Source organism: Coregonus clupeaformis, chromosome 27 (genome assembly GCF_020615455.1).
Source record: "Coregonus clupeaformis isolate EN_2021a chromosome 27, ASM2061545v1, whole genome shotgun sequence".
Taxonomy (NCBI): Eukaryota; Metazoa; Chordata; class Actinopteri; order Salmoniformes; family Salmonidae; genus Coregonus; species Coregonus clupeaformis.
Window position 1 is genome coordinate 48,614,189 of NC_059218.1, and position 24,105 is coordinate 48,638,293.

At 43.6% G+C, this 24,105-nt stretch overlaps 1 protein-coding gene across 1 annotated transcript; it reads right to left on the reverse strand.

The window, feature by feature from the left end:
* Positions 1–261: 261 nt before the first annotated feature.
* LOC121542072 lies at positions 262–24,105 on the reverse strand. Its single transcript, XM_045207993.1, has 6 exons — positions 23,820–24,105; positions 23,750–23,769; positions 13,102–13,297; positions 12,052–12,180; positions 880–1,187; positions 262–625 (listed from the first exon to the last, which is right to left on the reverse strand). Exons 3-6 carry the CDS (start codon positions 13,288–13,290, stop codon positions 526–528), a joined length of 726 nt encoding a protein of 241 aa, XP_045063928.1. The 5' UTR covers positions 13,291–13,297; positions 23,750–23,769; positions 23,820–24,105; the 3' UTR covers positions 262–525.

Genomic DNA, 24,105 nt, shown 5'->3' on the forward strand with positions numbered 1-24,105 from the left:
CCCTCTCCTTTCCTGTCATTCGTCTCTACAACCCCCTCTCCTTTCCTGTCCATCCTCTCTACAACCCCCTCTCCTTTCCCTGTCGTCCTCTCTACAACCCCTCTCCTTTCCTGTCTGTCTCTCTACAACCCCACATCATCCTCCCTCCCTCACTCATCCATAACCAAACCCAATTTTGAAAATTGAGCGGGGCGGGGGGTGTATGTGTGTGGACTAGAGAGAGCAGCTGCAGGGTTTTAGGGCAGGCGACCGTTAGACAGGATCCCCTCCTCAGGGCCCCAGAACAGGAAACACATATCTGAGCCAGAATGGCTACGATAACAGGAAGTAATGCGCTCTAGCCTGCTCCCCTTCCTAACCCCTTTCACTCCTCGGTCCTGCTCCCCAGCCTAACAAAACTAACCCCTCTCATTTCCCTATCAGCTGCATCTCTATATAAATACTAGTGTAAATACAGAGTGAAACGCTGAGGAACAGATGGTCTCTGTATGAACAGTCAGAATTAAAATGTTGTTAGTGTTCTCTTCACCGGTCGTCTCTCTCTATGACATCATCAAAGGCGTGGGACAGACGTTTCAGCTTCCTGAGACCGCTGGACACACTCTCCAGGTCCCGGCCAAACTTCCTGTCAATCACACACAGGACCAATCAGAGAGCAGGACACACCTGTCAATCACACACTGTTCTGGGCAGGGTGGGGGTCAATTCAGTTTCATTATTGGGAGTGTGGATGTGTGTGTGTGTGTGTGTGTGTGTGTGTGTGTATGTGGGGATGTGTGTGTATTTATGTGGATGTGTGTGTATGTGGGGATGTGTATGGGGATGTGTGTGTGTATGTGTGGGGGTGGGGGGTGTGTATGTGTGGGGGTGTGTGCTCACCGTCTGAGGCTCTGAGTGTTGGGAGAGGCGAAGGGGCTTCGTAGTGCAGCCATCCGAACCAGCTGCCTCCTCCCTCCCCCATTCTTCACCCCTGTCACCTCAGGACTTCCCCTGCGTTTGGGCGCGGTGGCTCTGGGGGTGCGTCTGGGGGTTGTTGTGGGGATAAGTGTGGTGGAACGGACGGGGGTGCGTCTTGGTGTACGGGAGGGGACCTCCCCGCTGTTCTCTGTCCCCTCACACACCCGGCCAGGTGTCACAACCAAACATTCCTCCTGATCCTGCACCACTGCTCTGTTCCTCTGAAGCCTCTGGGGGTGTGTGTGTGTGTGTGTGTGTGAGAGAGAGAGAGATCACAATTCAGATGAGCTTCTGAATTTTTCAGCATGTTTTTACAAAAATATAGATTTAGAGTTGGATTTTTAGTGGTACAGGGCAACCCCAAACAGTTTCAGCTGGACTTTCACAGAATCAAAGAGGGAGTGCAGCAGGAGAAGCTCTCTCCTGGTGAAGACCAACGTTCCCACTAAGCTGTGCCTTATAGAAGAAATATCAGCTCACTGAGAGAAGCACAGATTGAACTTCACTCAACTTTCTAGAGTTTTCCCTGTTAGTAAACGTTTCCCTTTACTGTGGCAAATGTGATCGAATCAACGCAATGTTAGTCACATGCAACATACTGAAACTAAACAAACTATGCAAGAGATTTTGTTGTAGGCAGAACACATCGGAGTAGGATTCTATTGCGCATTATCCGTACTCTACACCGACCTGTGCAGCATAACCAATCAGAGCTGCAGTAGGCCTATATGCAAATAGACCATTGCCATATATGGATCTGTGCCATTTACTTTGAACTGGACTGTGTTTACAGCATGAGCGGTCGTGAGTAGATGCGCTTGTTGAGATCAATGAGAGAGCTGCATGTAGCCACGTGTGCACATTTCTGTTCAGATCTTTTGCTAGTTAGTGAGTTATTAGCCCAGTTATAGATCATTTATAGTCAGCAATGGGGGAGTGATTGCTTCCTACAAGAAAACGTGTACATTTCTAGACATCTTTGAAAAGCCAGTCAGGTAAAGAGATGCTTTTTGTCTTAAAGGTGCAGTGTTGTATTTTGAGACAGGTTTGAATAAGCCAAGTAGCCAATAGGCAGAGGGTAGCATAATATTGAGTGGCCGAGCCAGAGCCTGGACTTGAACCCGATCGAACATCTCTGGAGAGACCTGAAAATAGCTGTGCAGCGACGCTCCCCATCCAACCTGACAGAGCTTGAGAGGATCTGCAGAGAAGAATGGGAGAAACTCCCCAAATACAGGTGTGCCAAGCTTGTAGCGTCATACCCAAGAAGACTCGAGGCTGTAATCGCTGCCAAAGGTGCTTCAACAAAGTACTGAGTAAAGGGTCTGAATACTTATGTAAATGTAATATTTCATATTATTTATTTTTTATACATTTGCAAAAATTTCAGTTATCTTCTTTTTAATCCTACCCTTCAGCTCCACTCAACCCCTCCCATCCATCTCTTAACACCATCCGTTTAGTATTTATATTTGCCATATATTTTTCAACTGTAATGTGATGTTTCACAAAAGTTCTTAAAGTTTATTTTCTCATTGTTTCTACAGATAAATGTAACATTTTTGCTAAAAGTATTATTGATCGATTGACTATGACTTTTCAAATCCCCCAGTAGTGTCACCTGCAGGGTTAGCTCCAGGTAAATGTTGCACTTCTTCAACCATTCCTGGACCTGCGACCAAAAACATGCTACAGATGGAAACAAATGACCTAATGATTGCCTCTTCGCAGCAAAATCTGTAGGGCTGGGATGGTTGACATAACTCCACCAGTCCTATTTATGATATCATTTACAAAGATTATACCCTTTACATTTTTTTTCTCAAAAAAAAGTATATATTTTTTAATCAATTAGTATATTTGAGTTTAACCACAATATTTGTTGTATTATTTGTTCTGTCGTTTCTGGTGGATTAAACTGAAATTGCTACCAAGTTTCTATGGCTTGTTTTAAAAATAGTGATTTTTGGAGATTATTTCATTTTCAAATAACCGAAAGTGAGAGGTTGTAATCTGAATAAAGGGAAAAAGGCCGTTCTCGAACATGGTGTGAGACAATCTTACTAATCTGCTAGAGAAGCAGTTAAAATCTAAACGTAAAATCTTACTAAAATGTACTAAATCTTTCCCTGACTCCATGATGAGCTAATAAATATCCTGGAGTTCGGCCTAAACATGGTCCGTGTCTGGTTGTCATGGTTGGTGTGTTAACAAGTAGGCTACAACTTCTACTATAGTTCTCTCTGTATTATGGAGGCTTAGCTGATTGTTGGTGTAAGCCTTGAAGAGAAGATGAGGTATTAATATGGAGGGGATGGTGTGGGTGACTGACTGGTGTCTGCTGACTGGTGTCTGCTGACTGGTGTCTGCTGACTGGTGTCTGCTGAGGGTGGGGGGGTGGATATAGTACCTTGTTAGAGTGTGTATTGATGGGGACAAAGTAGTAAGATGTTGGATAATCACTGACTACTGTATGGCCTACAGACTAATCCTGCTGCTGAGGACGATGACCTGGACACCAGCTTCAGCAGGACAGAGCCTGTAGACCCATTGGATGAAAGCTTTCAGCCTGGAATAAGCCTCAAGCACAACATCTGACTTTGAAACAAGCCAGGACAGCCAGCCAAAAAGCTATTTATAAAGGCACAATACCCTGGAGAAAACTAAGATCCCCAATACACTAAACTGTCTACAAGGCAAGTGCTCCTCAAACTTTTCACCCCCTTGCAGTCAGTTCTTTGGCATTGGGGGAGAGGGGTTGTCAGTATACTCTTCTAGCCTAGTCACTATTGTTGGCAGTGCTTGTCAGCTAAACCAGCTGCCATTACCCAATACAAGAGGTTCACCAGCTGAAGAACATTCTGGAACCTGCCTGGAACATTCAACCAACACAACATCCATATTCAGTTAGACTGATGTTGTAGTATAATATAGAATGAACAAAGCTGCATTGTGCTATAGATATTGCTAGCTGTTGTACAGTATGTATATAATGCTGTTTTTTCTCTCTTTTTTTAAGTGTCCTGACAAGTGACTAAATGATTCCAGCTGCATCAGAAACCAATAGAGTGTTGACTTCATCTTCTGGATCAATCCATTGTGATATTCATGAAATGCATTTGGATAAACTAGCTTCAGCTGTACTGCTAAAACAAATGATGCAGGGAGTTGGTGTATCATTTAAACTAATTTGTTGGCAAGTAAATATGTTTCAAAACAGAAGATTAGTCTGTCAATATAGCAAATAAGTAGACATGGCTTGTCTTCAAGACAACGTTTATTTGCTCTGGAGACCGAGGTGAGTTTACACAGCAGTATGCAGGAACAGTTATGGCAATGTATTGACATACACCGAGTATACCAAACATTAGGAACCCATTCCTAATATCGAGTTGTGCGCGTGCCCTTCTTAAACCGGTCTCCTCCCTTTCATCTATACCGATTGAAGTGGATTTAACAAGTGACATCAATAAGGGATCATAGCTTTCACCTGGTCAGTCTGTGTCATGGAAAGAGCAGGCGTTCTTAATGTTTTGTACACTCAGTATTTATACAGTAGAAGAAACATATACTATTAATGCTTATAATAAATCCTGAAGTTCTGCAAAGGTAACACTGGCATATGGTGTGTTTGGGTGGTGCAGTATTACTACTGTAGCAGCATGGTGCAGAATATGAGACATCTCACAGACACGTTAGCTAGCTAGCTACAACACACAGGTGTAGTTACTCCAAGACATCTCACAGACACACGTTAGCTAGCTAGCTACAACACACAGGTATAGTTACTCCAAGACATCTCACACACACACGTTAGCTAGCTAGCTACAACACAGAGGTGTAGTTACTCCAAGACATCTCACAGACACACGTTAGCTAGCTAGCTACAACACACAGGTATAGTTACTCCAAGACATCTCACAGACACACGTTAGCTAGCTAGCTACAACACACAGGTATAGTTACTCCAAGACATCTCACAGACACGTTAGCTAGCTAGCTACAACACACAGGTATAGTTACTCCAAGACATCTCACAGACACACGTTAGGTAGCTAGCTACAACACACAGGTATAGTTACTCCAAGACATCTCACAGACAACGTTAGGTAGCTAGCTACCCAACACACAGGTATAGTTACTCCAAGACATCTCACAGACACGTTAGGTAGCTAGCTACAACACACAGGTATAGTTACTCCAAGACATCTCACAGACACACGTTAGCTAGCTAGCTACAACACACAGGTATAGATACTCCAAGACATCTCACAGACACACGTTAGCTAGCTAGCTACAACACACAGGTGTAGTTACTCCAAGACATCTCACAGACACACGTTAGCTAGCTAGCTACAACACACAGGTGTAGTTACTCCAAGACATCTCACAGACACGTTAGCTAGCTAGCTACAGCACACAGGTGTAGTTACTCCAAGACATCTCACAGACACACGTTAGCTAGCTAGCTAGCTACAACACAGAGGTGTAGTTACTCCAAGACATCTCACAGACACACGTTAGCTAGCTAGCTACAACACACAGACACACGTTAGCTAGCTAGCTACAACACACAGGTATAGTTACTCCAAGACATCTCACAGACACGTTAGCTAGCTAGCTACAACACACAGGTGTAGTTACTCCAAGACATCTCACAGACACACGTTAGCTAGCTAGCTACAACACACAGGTGTAGTTACTCCAAGACATCTCACAGACACACGTTAGCTAGCTAGCTACAACACAGAGGTGTAGTTACTCCAAGACATCTCACACACACACGTTAGCTAGCTAGCTACAACACACAGGTATAGTTACTCCAAGACATCTCACAGACACGTTAGGTAGCTAGCTACAACACACAGGTATAGTTACTCCAAGACATCTCACAGACACGTTAGGTAGCTAGCTACAACACACAGGTATAGTTACTCCAAGACATCTCACAGACACGTTAGGTAGCTAGCTACAACACACAGGTATAGTTACTCCAAGACATCTCACAGACACGTTAGGTAGCTAGCTACAACACACAGGTATAGTTACTCCAAGACATCTCACAGACACACGTTAGCTAGCTAGCTACAACACACAGGTATAGTTACTCCAAGACATCTCACAGACACGTTAGGTAGCTAGCTACAACACACAGGTGTAGTTACTCCAAGACATCTCACAGACACACGTTAGGTAGCTAGCTACAACACACAGGTATAGTTACTCCAAGACATCTCACAGACACGTTAGGTAGCTAGCTACAACACACAGGTGTAGTTACTCCAAGACATCTCACAGACACACGTTAGCTAGCTAGCTACAACACACAGGTGTAGTTACTCCAAGACATCTCACAGACACACGTTAGCTCAGCTAGCTACAACACACAGGTATAGTTACTCCAAGACATCTCACAGACACGTTAGGTAGCTAGCTACAACACACAGGTATAGTTACTCCAAGACATCTCACAGACACGTTAGGTAGCTAGCTACAACACACAGGTGTAGTTACTCCAAGACATCTCACAGACACACGTTAGGTAGCTAGCTACAACACACAGGTATAGTTACTCCAAGACATCTCACAGACACGTTAGGTAGCTAGCTACAACACACAGGTGTAGTTACTCCAAGACATCTCACAGACACACGTTAGCTAGCTAGCTACAACACACAGGTGTAGTTACTCCAAGACATCTCACAGACACACGTTAGCTAGCTAGCTACAACACACAGGTATAGTTACTCCAAGACATCTCACAGACACGTTAGGTAGCTAGCTACAACACACAGGTATAGTTACTCCAAGACATCTCACAGACACGTTAGGTAGCTAGCTACAACACACAGGTGTAGTTACTCCAAGACATCTCACAGACACACGTTAGGTAGCTAGCTACAACACACAGGTATAGTTACTCCAAGACATCTCACAGACACGTTAGGTAGCTAGCTACAACACACAGGTGTAGTTACTCCAAGACATCTCACAGACACGTTAGCTAGCTAGCTACAACACAGAGGTGTAGTTACTCCAAGACATCTCACAGACACGTTAGGTAGCTAGCTACAACACACAGGTGTAGTTACTCCAAGACATCTCACAGACACACGTTAGCTAGCTAGCTACAACACACAGGTGTAGTTACTCCAAGACATCTCACAGACACACGTTAGCTAGCTAGCTACAACACAGAGGTGTAGTTACTCCAAGACATCTCACAGACACGTTAGGTAGCTAGCTACAACACACAGGTGTAGTTACTCCAAGACATCTCACAGACACACGTTAGGTAGCTAGCTACAACACACAGGTATAGTTACTCCAAGACATCTCACAGACACGTTAGGTAGCTAGCTACAACACACAGGTGTAGTTACTCCAAGACATCTCACAGACACGTTAGCTAGCTAGCTACAACACAGAGGTGTAGTTACTCCAAGACATCTCACAGACACGTTAGGTAGCTAGCTACAACACACAGGTGTAGTTACTCCAAGACATCTCACAGACACACGTTAGCTAGCTAGCTACAACACACAGGTGTAGTTACTCCAAGACATCTCACAGACACACGTTAGCTAGCTAGCTACAACACAGAGGTGTAGTTACTCCAAGACATCTCACAGACACGTTAGGTAGCTAGCTACAACACACAGGTGTAGTTACTCCAAGACATCTCACAGACACACGTTAGCTAGCTAGCTTCCACAACACACAGGTGTAGTTACTCCAAGACATCTCACAGACACACGTTAGCTAGCTAGCTACAACACACAGGTGTAGTTACTCCAAGACATCTCACAGACACACGTTAGCTAGCTAGCTACAACACACAGGTGTAGTTACTCCAAGACATCTCACAGACACGTTAGCTAGCTAGCTACAGCACACAGGTGTAGTTACTCCAAGACATCTCACAGACACACGTTAGCTAGCTAGCTACAACACAGAGGTGTAGTTACTCCAAGACATCTCACAGACACACGTTAGCTAGCTAGCTACAACACACAGACACACGTTAGCTAGCTAGCTACAACACACAGGTATAGTTACTCCAAGACATCTCACAGACACGTTAGCTAGCTAGCTACAGCACACAGGTGTAGTTACTCCAAGACATCTCACAGACACGTTAGCTAGCTAGCTACAGCACACAGGTGTAGTTACTCCAAGACATCTCACAGACACGTTAGCTAGCTAGCTACAACACAGAGGTGTAGTTACTCCAAGACATCTCACAGACACGTTAGCTAGCTAGCTACAACACAGAGGTGTAGTTACTCCAAGACATCTCACAGACACGTTAGCTAGCTAGCTACAACACAGAGGTGTAGTTACTCCAAGACATCTCACAGACACACGTTAGCTAGCTAGCTACAACACAGAGGTGTAGTTACTCCAAGACATCTCACAGACACACGTTAGCTAGCTAGCTACAACACAGAGGTATAGGTACTCCAAGACATCTCACAGACACACGTTAGCTAGCTAGCTACAACACACAGGTGTAGTTACTCCAAGACATCTCACAGACACACGTTAGCTAGCTAGCTACAACACAGAGGTGTAGTTACTCCAAGACATCTCACAGACACACGTTAGCTAGCTAGCTACAACACACAGACACACGTTAGCTAGCTAGCTACAACACACAGGTATAGTTACTCCAAGACATCTCACAGACACGTTAGCTAGCTAGCTACAGCACACAGGTGTAGTTACTCCAAGACATCTCACAGACACGTTAGCTAGCTAGCTACAGCACACAGGTGTAGTTACTCCAAGACATCTCACAGACACGTTAGCTAGCTAGCTACAACACAGAGGTGTAGTTACTCCAAGACATCTCACACACACACGTTAGCTAGCTAGCTACAACACACAGGTGTAGTTACTCCAAGACATCTCACAGACACACGTTAGCTAGCTAGCTACAACACACAGGTGTAGTTACTCCAAGACATCTCACAGACACACGTTAGCTAGCTAGCTACAACACACAGGTGTAGTTACTCCAAGACATCTCACAGACACACGTTAGCTAGCTAGCTACAACACAGAGGTGTAGTTACTCCAAGACATCTCACATACACACGTTAGCTAGCTAGCTACAACACAGAGGTGTAGTTACTCCAAGACATCTCACAGACACACGTTAGCTAGCTAGCTACAACACAGAGGTGTAGTTACTCCAAGACATCTCACAGACACACGTTAGCTAGCTAGCTACAACACAGAGGTGTAGTTACTCCAAGACATCTCACAGACACACGTTAGCTAGCTAGCTACAACACAGAGGTGTAGTTACTCCAAGACATCTCACAGACAAGTTAGCTAGCTAGCTACAACACAGAGGTGTAGTTACTCCAAGACATCTCACAGACACACGTTAGCTAGCTAGCTACAACACACAGGTATAGTTACTCCAAGACATCTCACAGACACATGTTAGCTAGCTAGCTACAACACACAGGTATAGTTACTCCAAGACATCTCACACACACACGTTAGCTAGCTAGCTACAACACAGAGGTGTAGTTACTCCAAGACATCTCACAGACACACGTTAGCTAGCTAGCTACAACACACAGGTGTAGTTACTCCAAGACATCTCACAGACACGTTAGCTAGCTAGCTACAACACACAGGTATAGTTACTCCAAGACATCTCACAGACACACGTTAGCTAGCTAGCTACAACACACAGGTATAGTTACTCCAAGACATCTCACAGACACACGTTAGCTAGCTAGCTACAACACACAGGTATAGTTACTCCAAGACATCTCACACACACACACACACACACGTTAGCTAGCTAGCTACAACACAGAGGTGTAGTTACTCCAAGACATCTCACAGACACACGTTAGCTAGCTAGCTACAACACAGAGGTGTAGTTACTCCAAGACATCTCACAGACACACGTTAGCTAGCTAGCTACAACACAGAGGTGTAGTTACTCCAAGACATCTCACAGACAAGTTAGCTAGCTAGCTACAACACAGAGGTGTAGTTACTCCAAGACATCTCACAGACACACGTTAGCTAGCTAGCTACAACACACAGGTGTAGTTACTCCAAGACATCTCACAGACACGTTAGCTAGCTAGCTACAACACACAGGTATAGTTACTCCAAGACATCTCACAGACACACGTTAGCTAGCTAGCTACAACACACAGGTATAGTTACTCCAAGACATCTCACAGACACACGTTAGCTAGCTAGCTACAACACACAGGTATAGTTACTCCAAGACATCTCACACACACACACGTTAGCTAGCTAGCTACAACACAGAGGTGTAGTTACTCCAAGACATCTCACACACACACGTTAGCTAGCTAGCTACAACACACAGGTATAGATACTCCAAGACATCTCACAGACACACGTTAGCTAGCTAGCTACAACACACAGGTGTAGTTACTCCAAGACATCTCACAGACACACGTTAGCTAGCTAGCTACAACACACAGGTGTAGTTACTCCAAGACATCTCACAGACACGTTAGCTAGCTAGCTACAACACACAGGTGTAGTTACTCCAAGACATCTCACAGACACGTTAGCTAGCTAGCGTCAACCTAGGTATGCTGCAATGTCCTGGCAGATAGGAACATCGTTGAGACTAGTCAAATGGTTCTATTGAACAAGGACAGCCATATCCACTAGTATGATTGTGCAATTGGCAAAACACAAAGGTCACAATAATTGCTAAAAAAAAACATGACTATTCATTTTTAGATCAGACAGCATGCTCAATCAATCAATGGCATCTCCCGGTGCAAAAATAGTGCATAATTATGTCTGAAACGCCCTCTCATCACTCATAAGGATGAGGTAGGGAGACTGGAAAAACACTAGCTGTGAAGTTTCCCTTTAATATGAACTCCTGCAGAATTACGCATTTCTTGCATTAAAATTACACCCCAAATGTAGGCAAAATGGACTCTGGAACAGGAGTGGAGAAAATTGATTTATTTATTTCAGCATCTTGAGAGAATACAAATGCGCAGTTAGATACCGTCTGTAGAGGTGCTGTCTTTAATCAGCGTCATAAAAGCTGATAGTATTTCAACCACATAAAATATGCATCCAATCCAAACTGAAATCTTATCAGCAACACGTTCGATCGTTTTTTTCACAGCTTTCTATTTCCTTACAACTGGTCAAACTGATGTCATTTGGAAATGTTGCACAGAAAACATATTTTTGTTGAGTTATTGCATTTTCTCCCCGGCCCCTAAACCTCTTTGCTCTTCTGAAGAAGCAGAAATGACAGAACTTTACCGATGTCAACTAGAAGCATTCATTCTATTGATTTATTAAATTCTGGTGAGCAAGGGTTTACTGAGTCTTCTAGGGCAACATATAATGACAGAAGAAAAGCTGCATCTATCTAATTATAGACAAGTTTGACTAACAAATAGCCTACTAAGATGTCGGAAATTTTAAGCACTCCCTGTCAAAGAAATCGTTCCGCCAGATCTGACTATAACCTACAGAGCATTTTCTATATTTGCGGGTTAGGGTCAGTTGCTGGCCTCAGATTTTCACTTTATCACATATACAGTTGAAGTCGGAAGTTTACATCCACTTAGGTTGGAGTCATTAAAACTCGTTTTTCAACCACTCCACAAATTTCTTGTTAACAAACTATAGTTTTGGCAAGTCAGTTAGGACATCTACTTTGTGCATGACACAAGTCATTTTTCCAACAATTGTTTACAGACAGATTATTTCACTGTATCACAATTCCAGTGGGTCAGAAGTTTACATACACTAAGTTGACTGTGCCTTTAAACAGCTTAAATTCCAGAAAATGATGTCATGGCTTTAGAAGCTTCTGATAGGCTAATTGACATCATTACTAACTGAGTGTATGTAAACTTCTGATGTGACGAAATAAATAAAAGCTGAAATAAATCACTCTACTATTATTCTGACATTTCACATTCTTAAAATAAAAGTGGTGACCTAAGACAGGGAATTTTTTAATAGGATTAAATGTCAGGAATTGTGAAAAACTGAGTTTAAATGTATTTGGCTAAGGTGTATGTCCAACTGTAGGTTGTCTCCTACCTGGTACACTCCCCCGATGTGGCTGCGTGCGCTGCGTGTGAGCTGGCAGACAGCGCCGGTCTTCTGATTGGCCTGCAGACTCTCCCAGGTGGGGTCAGGGGTCGGCTCAGGGTCTGGCAGGGAGTTGGTCTGGAGGAACAATACACCACTTTACTGGGCCGTTATCGATCTGGACGAGAGGATCATTACCTTAGCCCCCCCGACACACACTGGGTACAAAACATTAGGAACACTTGCGCTTTCCATGACATACCTACCAGCTGAAACCAGGTTAAGGCTATGATCCCTTATTGATGTCACCTGTTAAATCCACTTCAATCAGTGTAGATGAAGGGGAGGAGACAGGGCAGAGAATGTTTTTTAAGCCTTGAGACATAATAATATGCCATTTAGCAGACGCTTTTATCCAAAGCGACTTACAGTCATGTGTGCATACATTTTTACGTATGGGTGGTCCCGGGGATCGAACCCACTACCCTGACGTTACAAGCGCCATGCTCTACCAATTGAGCTACAGAGGACCACATGGATTGTGTATGTGTGCCATTCAGAGGGTGAATGGGCATGGTAGTAGGTGCCAGGCGCACTGGTTTGTGTCAATAACTACAACGCTGCTGGGTTTTTCACACAACAGTTTCCTGTGTGTATCAAGAATGGTCCACTACCCAAAAGACATCCAGCCAACTTGACACAACATGGGTCAGCATCACTGTGGAACGCTTTAGAGTCCATGCCCTGACGAATTGAGGCTGTTCTGAGGGCAAAGGGGGGGGGAAGGTGTTCTTAATGTTTTGTAAACTCAGACACACACACCCTGGACAGAGAGCAGTTGTAGGGGTTAGTTGCTTTGCTCAAGGGCCCAATGGCAGGAGATGTTATCTAGGATGATGTCTTTCTGTGCATCCCAAATTGCACCCTATTCCCTAGGGCTCTGTCTTTCTGTACATCCCAAATTGCACCCTATTCCCTAGGGCTCTGGTCAAAAGTAGTGCACTACATAGGGAACAGAGTGCCATTGGGGACGTGTACAGCTTGATTCAGCCCTACTACCTGTACGGAGCGCAGCGGCAGCCTCTTCTTCAGAGACATGCGGAGGGAGTTGATGGAGGAGGAGGAGCGTAGCTTCCTGAAGCGGTCGGGGGGGGGGGCCTCAGGGGAGCTGGACTCGCCCCCGTCTGACTCCTCCAGAACGCTGTGAGCCCTCCACACCGCCACACCACTCATCACCGACGACGACATACTGAAGCTGGCCAATCAGAGAGGGGAGAGCAAGAGATCAGGGCCGCGTTCAGCACACACAACATTGTAGATTATTCAGATAGAAATATGTTATGTAGAACAAACATGCCTCACCTCAAATGTAAAAGATATGCACATAATAAAACAGGGATATTTTAGACAGTGCCTGTCTTTCCCATCCATTTGGGGATGAAGTTCTGCATGGGCTCATTTAACACGTCTGACAAACTGTGATTTTGGAGTGAACTCTCTCTTTAACTAGAAGCCTGTAGAAGTTTGTTCCAGGGCGTCAGTGTGCTAGGCACATACCATGACCCGGTAACCGATAAGTGGTCGAGGAGTGTGTCAATTTGGTATTTTATTAGGATCCCCAATAGCTGTTGCAAAAGCGGCAGCTACTCTTCCTGGGGTCCACACAGAACATGACATAATACAGAACATTAGACAAGAACAGAACTACATAATTACAATTTTAAAAAGGCACATGTAGCCTATATATCAATACATACACACAAACTATCTAGGTCAAATAGCGGAGAAGTGTTGTGCCGTGAGGTGTTGCTTTATCTGTTTTTTGAAACCAGGTTTGATGTTCATTTGAGCAATATGAGAAGGAACGGAGTTCCATGCAACAATGGCTCTATATAATACTGTACGCTTTCTTGAATTTTTTCTGGATTTGGGGACTGTGAAAAGACCCCTGGTGGCATGTCTGGTGGGGTAAGTGTGTGTGTCAGAGATGTGTGTGTAAGTTGACTATGCAAACAATTTGGGATTTTCAACACGTTTCTTATAAAAAGAAGAAGTGATGCAGTCAGTCTTTCCTCAACTCTTAGCCAAGAGAGACTGGCATGCATAGTATTTATAATCAGCCCTCTGATTACAATGAAGAGCAAGACGTGCCACTCTGTTCTGGCCAGCTGCAGCTTAACTAGGTATTTCCTTGCAGCACTGGACCACACGACTGGACAATAATCAAGATAAGACGAAACTAGAGCCTGCAGAACTTGCTTTTTGGAGTGTGGTGTCAAAAAAGCAGAGCATCTCTTTATTATGGGCAGACCTCTCTCCATCTTTACAACCATTGAATCTATATGTTTTGGCCATGACAGTTTACAATGTAAGGTAATGCCAAGTAATTTAGTTACATTGACATTCTTGGGCATAGGCACTATGGTGGTCTGCTTGAAACGTACAGTTGAAGTCGGAAGATTACATACACCATAGCCAAATATATTTAAACTCAGTTTTTCACAATTCCTGACATTTCATCCTAGTAAATATTCCCTGTCTTAGGTCAGTTAGGATCACCACTTTATTTTAGGAATGTGAAATGTCAGAATAATAGTAGAGAATTATTTATTTCAGCTTTTATTTCTTTCATCACATTCCCAGTGGGTCAGAAGTTTACATACACTCAATTAGTATTTGGTAGCATTGCCTTTAAATTGTTTAACTTGGGTCAAACGTTTTGGGTAGACTTCCACAAGCTTCCCACAATAAGTTGGGTGAATTTTGGCCCATTCTCCTGACAGAGCTGGGGTAACAGTCAGGTTTGCAGGCCTCCTTACTCGCACACGCCTTTCAGTTCTGCCCACAAATGTTCTATAGGTTTGAGGTCAGGGCTTTGTAATGGCCACTCCAATACCTTGACTTTGTTGTCCTTAAGCCATTTTGCCACAACTTTGGAAGTATGCTTTGGGTCATTGTCCATTTGGAAGACCCATTTGCGACCAAGCTTTAACTTCCACATAATTTTCCTTCCTCATGATGCCATCCATTTTGTGAAGTGCACCAGTCCCTCCTGCAGCAAAGCACCCCCACAGCATGATGCTGCCACCCCCGTGCTTCACGGTTGGGATGGTGTTCTTCGGCTTGCAAGCCACCCCCTTTTCCTCCAAACATAACGATGGTCATTATGGCCAAACAGTTCTATTTTTGTTTCATCAGACCAGAGCACATTTCTCCCAAAAGTATGATCTTTGTCCCCATGTGCAGTTGCAAACGTAGTCTGGCTTTTTTATGGCGGTTTTGGAGCAGTGGCTTCTTCCTTGCTGAGCGGCCTTTCAAGTTATGTCAATATAGGACTAGTTTTACTGTAGATATTGATACTTTTGTACCTGTTTCCTCCAGCATCTTCACAAGGTCCTTTGCTGTTGTTCCGGGATTGATTTGCACTTTTTGCACCAAAGTACATTCATCTCTAGGAGACAGAATGCGTCTCCTTCCTGAGCGGTATGAGAGCTGCGTGGTCCCATGGTGTTTATACTTGCATACTATTGTTTGTACAGATGAACGTGGTACCTTCAGGCATTTGGAAATTGCTCCCAAGGATGAACCAGACTTGTGGAGGTCTACACATTTTTTTTCTGAGGTCTTGGCTGATTTCTTTTGATTTTTCCATGATGTCAAGCAAAGAGGCCTTGAAATACATCCACAGGTACACCTCCAATTGACTCAAATGATGTCAATTAGCCGATCAGAAGCTTCTAATAAAAACTCACATTGCACTGTCAAAAAACGTCAACATCGGTCTTCAGTCGTTTGGCCGCTGGTTTCATCGTTTGATTCAGGTCTAGTGTGATTGAGTCAAAAATAATAGCTAAAGTTGGTGAGCTAGCTAGCTAATGTTAGCCAACTTTTGGCTAGCTCTAATAGTAATGGTACATCAACTGGTGAAAACTAGCCGTGTTAATTTACTTCTGTTGAAACAGGACAAAAAGGCTACAGGACATTTCATACACACAGCAGCTGTTAGCTAGCTGACAGATAGCTAGAGGCTAGAGCTGAACTGGCTGTGGTAGCTACTAGCTACAGTTGAAGTCGGAAGTTTACAGATTATTTCACTTATAATTCACTGTATCACAATTCCAGTGGGTCAGAAGTTTACATACACTAAGTTGACTGTGCCTTTAAACAGCTTGGAAAATTCTAAGTTGACTGTGCCTTTAAAAGCTGTTTAAAGGCACAGTCAACTTAGTGTATGTAAACTTCTGACCCACTGGAATTGTGATACAGTGAATTATAAGTGAAATAATCTGTCTGTAAACAACATGCACAAAGTAGATGTCCTAACCGACATCATTTTCTGGAATTTTCCAAGCTGTTTAAAGGCACAGTCAACTTAGTGTATGTAAACTTCTGACCCACTGGAATTGTGATACAGTGAATTATAAGTGAAATAATCTGTCTGTAAACAACATGCACAAAGTAGATGTCCTAACCGACTTGCCAAAACTATAGTTTGTTAACAAGACATTTGTGGAGTGGTTGAAACACTTAGGTTGGAGTCATCAACTTGTTTATGTAAACTTCCGACTTCAACTGTAGCTAGTAGCTACCACAGCCAGTTCAGCTCTAGCCTCTAGCTATCTGTCAGCTAGCTAACAGCTGCTGTGTGTATGAAATGTCCTGTAGCCTTTTTGTCCTGTTTCAACAGAAGTAAATTAACACGGCTAGTTTTCACCAGTTGATGTACCATTACTATTAGAGCTAGCCAAAAGTTGGCTAACATTAGCTAGCTAGCTCACCAACTTTAGCTATTATTTTTGACTCAATCACACTAGACCTGAATCAAACGATGAAACCAGCGGCCAAACGACTGAAGACCGATGTTGACGTTTTTTGACAGTGCAATGTGAGTTTTTATTAGAGTCAGTATAGCAATGTAAGGTTATTGATCAGTCAGTTTCCCTAGTAAATTCCCTACTTTCCACACTGACATGGTATAAACAGCTCTATAGGCTTCACTGTCATGGTGCACAGTCAGTATGCAACACTATGCTTATCATGTCTTAGCTGGATCAGATGGTGACCGGTATCCCTGCAGGGTCAGACAGCCAGGGAAGACCAGTCTACAGTCTTTGAATAACACCTGTGATTGCTTTATGCCTCTCTCCCATGTCAATATGCCTTGCTTATTGCTGTTTCAGTTATTTCTTATTGTACTATTTCACTGTAAATCCCCCAGCCCAGCTCAACCTGCCTTAGATAGCTCCTTTGTCCCACCCCCCCATACACGCGGAGACCGGCTCAATCGGTGCCTCCAGTGATGCTACCTCTTTCATTGTTACCCAACGCTCAGGTTTACCTCCACTGTACTCATATCCTTTCATATCCTTGTCTGTACATAATGCCCTGAATCTATTCTACAACGCCCGGAAATCTGCCCCCTTTATTCTCTGTACCCAACGCACTAGAAGACCAGTTCTTAAAGCCTTTAGCCATATCCTTATTCTATTCCTCCTCTGTTCCTCTGGTGATGTAGAGGTTAACCCAGGCCGTGTAGCCCCCAGTATCACTCCTACTCCCCAGGCGCTATCATTTGTTGACTTCTGTAACCGTAAAAGCCTTGGTTTCTTGCACGTTAACATCCGAAGCTTCCTCCCTAAGTTTGAGTTACTCACTGCGTTAGCACACTTCGCCAACCCTGATGTTCTAGCAGTGTCTAAATCCTGGCTTAGGAAGGCCACCAAAAATTCAGAAATGTCCATCCCCAACTACAACATTTTCCGTCTCGATAGAACTGCCAAAAGGGGTGGGGTTGCAATCTACTGTAGAGATAGCCTGCAGAGCTGTATCATCCAGGTCTGTGCCCAAACAGTTTGAGCTTCTACTTCTAAAAATCCACCTTTCCAGAAATAAGTCTCTCACTGTTGCCGCTTGCTACAGACCCCCCCTCAGCCCCCAGCTGTGCCCTGGACACCATATGTGAACTGATTGCCCCCCATCTATCCTCAGAGTTCGTACTGCTTGGTGACCTAAACTGGGATATGCTTAACACCCCGGCCAACCTACAATCTAAACTAGATGCCCTCAATCTCACACAAATTATCAACGAACCTACCAGGTACAACCCTAAAATCAGTAAACATGGGCACCCTCATAGATATCATCCTGACAAATGTACCCTCTAAATACACCTCCGCTGTCTTCAACCAGGATCTCAGCAATCACTGCCTTATTGCCTGCGTCCGTAATGGGTCCGCGGTCAAACGACCACCCCTCATCACTGTCAAACGCTGCCTAAAACACATTAGCGAGCAGGCTTTTCTAATTGACCTGGCCCGGGTATCCTGGATGGATATTGACCTCATTCCGTCAGTAGAGGATGCCTGGTTGTTCTTTAAAAGTGCTTTCCTCTCAATCTTAAATAAGCATGCCCCATTCAAAAAATGCAGAACTAAGAACAGATATAGCCCCTTGTTCTCCTCAGACTTAACTGCCCTTGACCAGGACAAAAACATCCTGTGGCGTACTGCATTAGCATCGAACAGCCCCCGCGATATGCAACTTTTCAGGGAAGTCAGGAACCAATATACACAATCAGTTAGGAAAGCAAAGGCTAGCTTTTTCAAACAGAAATTTGCATCCTGTAGCACTAACTCCTAAAAGTTTTGGGACACTAAAGTCCATGGAAAATAAGAGCACCTCCTCCCAACTGCCCACTGCACTGAGGCTAGGAAACACTGTCACCACTGATATATCTACAATAATCGAGAATTTCAACAAGCATTTTGTTACGGCTGGCCATGCTTTCTACCTGGCTACCCCTACCCCGGCCACCAGCTCTGCACCCTCCGCTGCAACTTGCCCATGCCCCCCCCTGCAACCCATATTACTAGCCTGTTCAACCTCTCTTTCCCCAGAGATTGGAAAGCTAATGCGGTCATCCCCCTCTTCAAAGGGGGTGACACTCTAGATCCAAACTGTTACAGACCTATATCCATCCTGCCCTGCCTTTTGAACGTTTTTGAAAGCCAAGTTAAACAGATCACCGACCATTTCGAATCCCACCGTACCTTCTCCGCTATGCAATCCGGTTTCTGAGCTGGTCATGGGTGCACCTCAGCCACGCTCAAGGTCCTAAACGATATTATAACCACGATCGATAAAAGACAGTAGTGCGCAGCCGTCTTCATCGACCTGGCCAAGGCTTTCGACTCTGTCAACCACTGCATTCTTATTGGCAGACTAAATAGCCTTGGTTTCTCTAATGACTGCCTCGCCTGGTTCACCAACTACTTCTCAGATAGAGTTCAATGTGTCAAATCGGAGGGCCTGTTGCTGGACCTCTGGCTGTCTCTATGGGGGTGCCACAGGGTTCAATTCCCGGGCCGACTATTATCTGTGTATATCAATGGACACCATTTTGTATACATCTGGCCCTTCATTGGACACTGTGTTAACAAACCTCCAAACGAGCTTCAACGCCATACAACACTCCTTCCGTAGCCTCCAACTGCTCTTAAAACACTAGTAAAACTAAATGCATGCTCTTCAACTGAACGCTGCTTGCATCCGCCCACCAAACTAGAATCACTACTCTCGGCGGGTCTGACCTAGAGTATGTGGACAACTACAAATACCTAGGTGTCTGGTTAGACTGTAAACTCTCCTTCCAGACTCACATTAAGCATCTCCAATCAAAAGTTAGATCTAGAATTGGCTTCCCATTTCGCAACAAAGCCTCCTTCACTCATGCTGCCAAACATGCCCTCGTCAAACCGACTATCCTACCGATCCTTGACTTCGGCGATGTCATTTACAAAATAGCCTCCAACCCTCTACTCAGCAAATTGGATGTAGTCTATCACAGTGCCATCCGTTTTGTCACCAAAGCCCCAAATACTACCCACCATTGTGACCTGTACGCTCTTGTTGGCTGGCCCTCACTACATATTTGTCGTCAAACCCACTGGCTCCAGGTCATCTATAAATCACTGCTAGGCAAATCCCTGTCTTATCTTAGCTCACTGGTCACCATAGCAACACCCACCCGTAGTCTGCGCTCCAGCAGATATATCTCACTGGTCATCCCCAAAGCCAACACCTCCTTTGGCCGCCATTCCTTCCAGTTCTCTGCTGCCAATGACTGGAACGAACTGCAAAAATCTCTGAAGCTGGAGACTCTTATCTCCCTCACTAACTTTAAGCGTCAGTTGTCAGAGCAGCTTACCGATCACTGCACCTGTGCACAGCCATTCTGAAATTTGCCCACCCAACTACCTCATCCCCATATTGTTATTTATTTTGCTAATTTGCACCCCAGTATCTCTATTTGCACATCATCTTTTGCTCATCTATCATTCCAGTGTTAATTACGAAATTGTAACTATTTTTGCACTATGGCCTATTTATTGCCTTACCTCCATAACTTACTACATTCACACACACTGTATATATATTTTCTGTTGTATTTTTAACTTTGTTTTGTTTACCCCAAATGTAACTGTGTTGTTTTTAATCGCACTGCTTTGCTTTATCTTGGCCAGGTCGCAGTTGTAAATGAGAACTTGTTCTCAACTGGCTTACCTGGTTAAATAAAGGTGAAATAAAAAAAAAGGGTCAGACAGCCAGGGAAGACCAGTCTACGGAGCTCAGGTGAGTTTTGCAGTATATTTTAATCAGTGAATGGATACAAAGTTCCATCTTGAGTTGATGGGTAGGCTACAGTCTGGGATCTGGGAATAATGGTCATTTCAGTTATTGAACCATTGATTCTATTCTTGGATAATATCATGTACACCAAGGTAATTATTTGTCATGCCTCATCTGAGCAGGATCAGATGTTGACAGGGGTCTCAGCAGGGTCAGGCAGCCAGGGAAGACCAGCCTGTGACGGCACTGGGGTAAACTTTTGCAGATACAACACTTTATTCTCTTTGTGCAGAAAAAAAAAAACTGGACAAGCCAGAAGCTTCAAAGATTGAAACTATTTTAAGGCAGTCTGACAAACCTCAAGTTGATTTTCAAACTGTATCAAAAGGTTGATAGAAGCTTTTCCTGAAGACACAAAACATGTCAAACAAAAATGTGAGGAAGACCTGAACGACACGATTGATGATGAATGGATACAGATATGTTTGAATGCCCAGTCATGTTCATATAATCTCAGACATAAATTACTGCAGTTTAAGACCATCCATAGAACATACTATATGCCAGTGAAACTGAATATCATGCACTCAGAAATGTAATTCCTCTGCTGGAGGTGTAAAACAAACAGGGACATATTTGCATGTTATGATCTTGTGAAGACTGGCTGTAATTCTGTCAGAGTATTTTATTTTATCTCAGCATGTCTACAGATTCTCCCTTCTCTCAGTTTTTGTTTGCTTGGAAAGGTTGATAGTGGAGAATGTTATCAGAAGAAACTAATTTAGCCGCTATAAATGCATTGCCATTAATTGGAAGGTTGTTATCCTCCCAAAATGTCACAATGGATGGCAGAAATGGAAAGTTATGTATCACTAGATTTGATTTATTACCAGATGAAGGGTATAGTGTGCAACTTTCATAAGGTCTGGGTGCCTTATATGGAACGCTATATGACAAAAGGGGTCTGTATTGAAATATATTTTTTGGTCTAGCAGTTGCAAATTAATACATAGATTTCATTTTTTATGGCACACAAGACACCTGTCTGATTTGCGCCTGTCAGTGGACTAATCCATTGAGGCCACTGGGATGATTTAGTCCAGAATATGGGGATTGTGGCTCAGATGCCCAAGGCACTTCTCTCTCCAGAATGCGCTCTCTCCCGCCATTTTGTCAGTATTCATAACATAATTGTGTGCATTGGTTGCTGTGTCTATCAATTCCCCATTACTATATCACCAGTAGTAGCTAATTGCCATAATTTCAAATCTGTAATGTTTGTTTGGTTAAGGTAATTTCGGTTAATCCATTCAATATATGACAGTTATTTAACGTTGTCATTGTCAGATTTGACTTGTTTTGCAGCACTTATAATCTATGCTATACTTGTGAGAAACAAGATTTTAACTAAATTAGGCCGGGACAGCCCTAGTAGAAATGCAGGAAATTAGTTTTAGATGAGGTTACGTCCCACCCACTTCTAAAACCTAAGTGCACCCCTGCTCAACACAGTCGCTACTCGCTAACTTTGCTGGTGTTTCTGATTAATAAACAATGCCATTCTGGTGGGTGGTACCATTCAAATAAAACCCAGCACTGAAACGAAATTTAGGCTAAAAATAATTTACAAGTCCACTTTTTCGAGCTGAAAGAAGATGGCCAGAGCTTACGGATGTAGCACGATGATGTAAATCAATATGTCATCGTTTTAGTCAAAGTATGATATATTTGGGCTTGAAGTGTTAACCGAACTGCCCGCGTCATGCCAATGAGGGGGTTCGATTAATCTCGCTGGGCGCCCATGTTGGCGTGTTTTGCACCGGGTGAACGTTGATTACATTCGTTTTGGACTCCCTGGATCGAGCCAGGTGCCCGGTTCAAAGCCCACAGTGATGTCGGTTCAAAGCCCACAGAGATGTCGGCTCAAAACAAAGTGATGTAGGAGTAATGAGTAGGATTCTGTGTTTTCACATGCAAAAGTGATTGCTATTGAGCATCATCTGCCTTCCCAGTGAAAACGAGTTCGAAAATTAAAAAACATGTATTTTATGGAAAATAGATTTTTTTCTGGACGATGCACCGTGCTGCCTTGTTGACAAAATGACTGAACAGCAGCACAGATTCCTGTTCGATTTGAGTAAGGCGCTGATCCGTCCCCGCTTTCGCCCGATGACATAACGGGCCGGTGCCTCGCGGCTCTACTTAATCGAATCAGCCCACTGACAGGTCTTTTCCTATGAAATTGATTTCAACTGGTGTGGGCGTTTAAACCATGAAAAATTAGAGAAACTAATGTAAAGACTACAGAGTTGCCTGTCATAATGTCAGAACATTTTTACCTGACCAAATTACTGTCCTGACCGAAAAAATTAAATTGAACGCACTGCAGAAATGTGGGAACCAGTAAAAGGCTATCTCCTCACTATCTATTGTTCCTGCAGTGAGGAATTACAATCTTCAGATAATGTTTTTATGCCGATAATCGTTGTCTGCAGCTCAAAAAAAGCAGTATGCAAATCAGGGAGCCAAATAAACGGCTCTTTCACCGATGCAATTCGGTTACCGACGTTCACCAAAAAGAGCAAACGACCCATCAATAGTATCTGCTGGAGCCACACCTTATTAAAGCGTTTCGTCTCTGAAAGGAGTCAACTCCGGTTGCTTTGTTTACAATTCGTCATGCGGTTCACAGCGGTCCCGTTATGCTACCTTTTGTCGGCTTGCCCCAACAATAAATTACCCAGTTAGCTACCTACTGTAGTAATCTCAAATGATAGTTAACACCACAATAAACATATCAACCAAATGTAGCTTGCTTACGTTAACTAGTTAGATACTTTTTTTCTACGTTTGAATTCGCTAGCCTAGCAACTTCGGATTAGTTGTCTAGCAAGCGGACAAAGTTAACATTATTAGCTAGCTAGCTACAGTAACGTTAGCTAACGTAAGCTATTTGAATACATGTGTATGGCTAAATCGTCCATTGAAAGAGGTGAATAAACTAGCTTTTGCTGTAAACGCATTTATTATAAACGACGGCTGCACCACAATGAAGTATTTTATATTCGATCATATCTACCTTGTAAAGTTGGTTGGTCTCTCTCTCTCTCTCTCTCTCTCTTGAAGATGGCTAACTCGTCAACGGTAATCTCTCTTGTAGAAGTTGGCTAACTCGTCAACGGTAATCTCTCTTGTAGAAGCTGGCTAACTCGTCAACGGTAATCTCTCTTGTAGAAGCTGGCTAACTCGTCAACGGTAATCTCTCTTGTAGAAGTTGGCTAACTCGTCAACGGTAATCTCTCTTGTAGAAGTTGGCTAACTCGTCAACGGTAATCTCTCTTGTAGAAGTTGGCTAACTCGTCAACGGTAACTTTGTCTTCATGTGTTTGAATTTGGCGGTTAGTTATTAGACCGCGACCACTCCCCAACTGGCAC

What these genes read in the sequence shown, in the direction of transcription:
- LOC121542072 (XM_045207993.1), bottom strand. Translation starts at nt 13,290, where the DNA reads ATGTCGTCGTCGGTGATGAGTGGTGTGGCGGTGTGGAGGGCTCACAGC. An exon ending in TGCCGCTGCGCTCCGTACAG is followed by an intron (nt 12,181 to 13,101) that starts GTAGTAGGGCTG and finishes TTGTTCCTCCAG; the next exon opens with ACCAACTCCCTGCCAGACCC. An exon ending in ACATCGGGGGAGTGTACCAG is followed by an intron (nt 1,188 to 12,051) that starts GTAGGAGACAAC and finishes ACACACCCCCAG; the next exon opens with AGGCTTCAGAGGAACAGAGC.